Here is a 6000-nt window from a genome sequence, read left to right as displayed (position 1 = left end):
CATTGAAGTTGGCTTCCTGCAACAGTTTTCAGCAACACTTGCATTCAGTATGTTGTGATCTTGAAAAAAAGAAGCAGACATAAATATCTCACCATGGCTCCATGCCCTTCATATAAGCTTACAACCATTTATAGGTACAGTATTGGTAAAAGCTGTCTGAATTAAATGTTGAAGCTGATTATATTGTTAATAAAAGGCACTGTTTAACCGTCTTTAACCAATCCTTTCGCTCTGTGTTTCTCCGTCTCTCTCTCGTGAGATTCAAGGAAGTGAATTTGGCAATGATAAATATAAAACATTGTTGTGTTCTAAAGATGCTGCAATTAAGCACATATGTACAATAATTACAATCTTTACAAAAGGATTACCTGAACCACTAAGAGGTAGTTGCCGTGTTTGAATGCCACATTCTATGTCAAGGTTGTTAAGCTAACCTAACATAGCAGGTGTAACATAAATGCCTGCGCTGGGTTTCTTTCTGGGGAGTTCTCTTCTGCACTGTTCAACCAATTCAGTAAATGTGGAGGAGTTAAGATGGAGTGTTGCCTTGTTAACGTGCAAAAGTGGAAGTCGCGTCACAGGCTCTCTTTCCGTTTCCCCTAAACAGCCGGGTGCATTCGGTTGTTGCGAACCTTCTGAGGGTGCGGTTAAGCAAAGACAATCACGGGCTTAGAATATGAATCGCTTGCATGCGGTGTGGATACTACAACTGCAATTACAAACACCTTGAAGTGAAATTTAAATGGTCTGTGTAACTTAACTGTCACGTTCTGACTATAGTTCTTTTGTGTTTTCTTTGTTTTAGTGTTGGTCAGGACGTGAGCTGAGTGGGCATTCTATGTTGTGTGTCTAGTTTTCCCGTTTCTGTGTTTGGCCTGATATGGTTCTCAATCAGAGGCAGGTGTTAGTCATTGTCTCTGATTGGGAACCATATTTAGGTAGCCTGTTTTCTGTTGGGGTTTGTGGGTGGTTATTTTCAGTCTTTGTGTGTCTGCACCAGACAGAACTGTTTCGTTTCGTGTTTTTCTCGTTTATCGTTATTTTGTTTGTTTGTTTAACGTATTCGATTAAAATGGATACTTTTCACGCTGCGCCTTGGTCCTCCTCTCTTCCTCCATACGACGAACGTTACATTAACTGTATAAAAATAAAACCTTGGCCTTATGAGGAAGGAAACAGGATGTATAGAAAGGTCTAGGCTTAGCAGAAACCATGGCGACAGACTGTAGGGCATTGGTGCCAGATCTCATTGACCTTTGAGTAGAGAGGTAGTCAATCAGTGACATGTGACACTGGCCACATGTCAACCACAGATACTGTCTCTGCTCACCCAGCACGAAGTGGAGACTAATATGACCTAATGAGCGAGACAAATACAGAACATTCAGTGAACTCAAAGCTCTGGTCGTGACGCAGTATGAGGTAGTTATAAGGTAGGTCGGCCTTTCGGAACAAGGCCATATAGCTAGACCCTTTTGAACATGGAAGACCAGATGTATTTTCCTTAACGTTCTTATTGCAGTGGTCTTTGAATCCGTCTCGAAATGAACCTTTACAAGACTAATAAATGCACCATGCTCTACTCCTCAGTAGTTCTGAGAACGAAAGCCTATTCTGCTGACAGTTCTTTTCTGCTAACAAACTAAAATCTCTGCTTTCCCCTAAAACATCAGTGTTTGCACGCGTAATTGAGGCTATACAGCCCTGGTTTGTGACTTTAAGTAACATGGCCTTTTCCCTCTACTACATAGTGCCTCCTATTTATAGGCCTGGGCCAGTCGTGTGAGTGGGTGTTTGCATTACCTCAGACTCTAAATCTCTATTCCTCTCAGCCTGCTACTTCCTGTCTGACAGGAAGTGTGCATATGTGTGTGGAAGGAGGTCAGTGACCTTTAGGTCTGACTGAGCGACTGATGTGTTGTCCGTGGCAACGTGATTCTGTGTTTCCAGGCTTATTGTTTCGGAGAGAGAAGTGGCCTGTGAACAGGAGGTTGTTGATTTCAACAGCCTCGCCTCCTTTTCCTTCATTTCATCTTTCTTCCCCACCTCAAACCACTCTGAATCCATCCACATTTCGATCGACCCGGTACTCCCACTCTGGCACTGTGTGGGCAGCTGTAACAACAGCTCTGAGGAGAGGGAGTCATTGGGAGTACTCTACATCCTATCCCTTCACGCAAGCGAGAAAGGCAATCCAAATATTTTCAGACCAGTTTAGAACTTCTCCCTGAGCGCACAGTCAGCATTCATTCTAAGGCCTTTGGCTGTGTGTGTGGTAAGGTAACACCCCACCGTTGGGGTTAGAGTTTGTTTTACTTCAAGGCCACGGTCAAAGGAAAGGCCATGGTGAAAGGAAAGAGCATTCAGCTGGTTGCAACATCCTGTTGTGCTGGAAAACTACACTCCACTAATACTTTATTTGAATAATGCACCCTGAGGGCAGAAGAACATACAGTGAAGATGTGTAACTCTATCAACTAGTTTTATATCGTATTTTCTTCAATGTGACAGGTGCTTTTAGCCCCCTCAGACTTGGACAACAGAAATATATGACAGGATATCTCCAGGCAAAACAGCACCGCCTTGATGACGTGTCTGTCTTCCTTCCTACTGAACTGAGGAGAGAAGAAGCATTCCTGTGGCTGTGACATCACTTCCTCTTGCCTCAGTTCAAGGTATGTGGCGTTGCCAGGGTATTCTAGACTTTCTGCCATTTTGTTTAGTGCCGGTGGGCTGTGTAACAGTATCATATAGCACACGGATGTTTACCTATCTGACCCTATCCATCACAGGGTATAAACAGCTTGCGTGGCATCATGTGCCAAAGTCAATGGCAGTTAAATGACTTTATAAACAATTAGAGGACATCAGATCAGAAGCATATCTACTGTATGTAAACACACACCATGTCGTGTTTATGACATGAAGACTGAATGTCAAGCTGTACCATGTATAATGGCACCCTTCCCTGATAATAATGAAACAACATGACCACAGCAGAGGCAGTTTGTGTTTTTATTTCATGTCTATCCTGTTAAAGAAAAGCCTCTTAATTCAGATCCTTCACAAACAGATCATAAAAAATACATTTAGAAAAATATACATTGATATTAGAACTGAAAACTTAAAATTCAGTGTTTATTCAAATATACATTTTGCATATTAGAATCTACAAAACGTCATAAAGGTTTGTTTCGAGCAGGGTATTCTGAGGTGTAAAGACAACACATGTATCTGACCGACCAAATTGCCTGTTATTTCCAAACCCATTTAAAAGCTTATTTACATTCAGCGATGGTGTGTGAACACTTTCGCAATTCCAAATGACGGAATTCCAAATTGACCCCTATCCCCTAGGCAATCTGAAACCCTTGTGTAGGTAAGCAATATGGTGAAAACTCCACACCACCTGTTAGAAGGGAAGGTGAAGAAATGACCATAATACTGGTACTGTCTTCCTTTCATATCTACAGGAGTGCCTAGAGTATAGGGGCTAGGGTATAGGGTATAGAGGCTAGGGGCTAACTTGGAATTCAACAGGGAATGTCCTTCCTGCAGGTATAGTTGAAGAAAAGTGTCAAGGTGATGTCTATATGAGAAAAAAATACTGTTTCTCTCCTCTTCTATTTCATCCCTCTCTCCCGGTCCATCATGTCCCCCCAGTCTGGTAGAGAAAAGCAGAAGTTGTAGCATATTCCTTCTGCTAATGCTTAAAACGTACGGTTAGTTCAGTCCAGGTGTATAGGGAGGTACTCAGGCTAAGAGGAGAGAGGGCTTTTTGGAGGTGTGAAAGACTATCCCTCACTTTCCCACTCCTGAGTTAGGCTGCACGTCGCCAAGCGAAAGCCACTGCCTTTAGATTCAGAAAGACAACGAGACAGTGCCAAACTGTTTGTCCCGCAGGATCTCAAAGTTCAACCAAAGAAGCCATCTGCCAATTCAACATGCAGCACCTTCTATTGACACTTACACGTGCTTTGTCCTTCGTTGACATTACACGCAATACAACATCCCCCCCACTGCATTTACAAACATCCTTATAATGTTCCAAAAACCACCGTCTAAAATCGCTAGGTTCCTCTCTCTGAGGTCATTTCAACCCGCTCAATATCCACCTATCATACGTAAGGCATCCTTCTCGTGGTCATGAAATTCCAAATTCTCCGGGCAAACATTCGGAAACATTCCTCAGCCATCATAAAAGGTTATGACAATCCTTTATCCAAAAGCTTCAGGTTGCATTCAGTTCCTCTCGATCTGGTCGATGTCCAGCTCACCCCCCAGCTGGTAGATGTCCTTCTCTGTCCCATACTCACCCTTCCAGGGGGTGTGTCCCTGCCCCATTCTCTCCCCCACTCCCCTGCATGGTGACCCGGGCCTGGAGTCCAGGCTACACGCTGAGTCACTGTCCAGCTCCTTATAAGAAGAGTCATCCTCCTCCTCGTCCACTTCCTGTTGAGTCTCAGCACATAGGTCAGACGCACAGGCGAAGTCAGATTCCGATTGGCTCAAGCTCCTGGCGGAGGGCGGGGGCATGTATGAGCGACAGCTGTCCAGACCAGAGAACCCAGGGCAGCTCAAGCTGTGGAACGTCTGGAGTTTCTGTTTGAGAGAAGAGATGCGAGGGAAAGGGAGACATTGATTAGTATAACTTTATAACAACACATCAAATATTTATAGTATCGTCGTCTCACTGTTCAATCTTGATTCAGGTCACAAAACCTATGCATGTACACTTCAGAAATGTCATTAAGTCATCTGGAACACAGTTGTTGAGAGAAACCTGAGAGCTTGACCTTTATGGCCTATGGGTGTGTGACTCCTGCTTCACCGGTGGAGCTGAGCTCACCCTCCCACTAGGGAGCTAGTTTTGTTAATGTTCTGGTAAGTCACTCAGTCAGAGGAAACACAGTGGAATGATGACATGGCGCAATCAGCTGCAAACCACAAAGGTATGCTCTTCCTCCCAACCCCATGGGTCTCCCTGTCCTGCTGCACTGAGGGGATGAACAACTAAAACACACACAACAGACAAAAAGGGACAAACTTTCCTGAAGACTTACAATGTGCTATATACGATTCCTCCAATTGTTTGGCTTGACCTAGCTTGGTAAACCCCCTGAACTGCACTGGCCAACTCATACACCCATCATCTAGTTGACCCTTATGAATAATCGTGTGTTGGACAAAGGGGGTTAGGTACGGTTATTGCTATTGCGAGAGAGAGCGAGAGTGAGTGTTTGTGTGTTCCTAGTAAATGGACGTCACAAGCCCTCAGGAGAGAAAAAACGACTCTAGAGCAGCTCTCTGTTTACTCAGGGTGTGATCTCTCCTTTCAGAAACCAGACATGTGTGTACGCCAAACACACTGTGCCCAGGCAAGGTATGCAAAGCAGGCTATTTGTGTTACAACGACATGTGTGCTCAAGAGTGAGAGACTGTGTGTTTACTAATGAGCATGAGAGAGAGAGTTTGACCATGTGTTATGTGAAGAGCTGTGCGTATGGCTGTGTGCACGTGTTCGGTTGTTAACGCCTGTCCATAACCTTGATTAGCACATCCCATGTGGCCCAACACAGGGCTGACTGAGTTTCACTTCTTTGTGTGCCAACTGCCAATGCAAGATACCCCTATGTCTACACCCATATGTGAACCTGTATCATCAACATAACACATCTATATTCAGACTGGTGTAGGCTACACTAGGCATTTAAGGACGGTTCATAGCCATCTTTTTCCATCTGTGTCAGTATACGTACTGAATGTGGTATTGATGCCTTATTGTTTGCTTCTCTAAAAAACGTGTCCCCTCATTAAATGACTTTCCCTCCGCCTTCCAATAGAGGCAGACCAGAGATATTCCAGCCGTGAAAGGGTTAAGCGTCCCTCTCTCCCAGTAGCAGATGTTAGAGGTGAATAGAGATGTGTTCATAAAGCCCACGGTTCCTCAAATCCCTCATTCACTTCTTCCGGTTACAATGAACTGGTAGAGACTTTTAC

General features: G+C 44.1%; 1 protein-coding gene across 1 annotated transcript in view; it reads right to left on the bottom strand.

The window, feature by feature from the left end:
- Window positions 1-3001: 3001 nt before the first annotated feature.
- LOC120017793 (protein FAM53B-like) overlaps window positions 3002-6000 on the bottom strand; it is a 37938-nt gene continuing 34939 nt past the window's right edge. The window contains exon 4 of the mRNA XM_038960766.1: window positions 3002-4602. Coding sequence (XP_038816694.1) covers window positions 4243-4602 — 360 coding nt within the window. The 3' untranslated portion in view covers window positions 3002-4242. The remainder of the gene's footprint in view (window positions 4603-6000) is intronic.

Source organism: Salvelinus namaycush, chromosome 22, assembly GCF_016432855.1.
Source record: "Salvelinus namaycush isolate Seneca chromosome 22, SaNama_1.0, whole genome shotgun sequence".
NCBI classification, from domain to species: domain Eukaryota; kingdom Metazoa; phylum Chordata; class Actinopteri; order Salmoniformes; family Salmonidae; genus Salvelinus; species Salvelinus namaycush.
The sequence above is the reverse complement of the archived record's forward strand: the minus strand, read 5'-3'. Positions and strand labels throughout refer to the sequence as shown.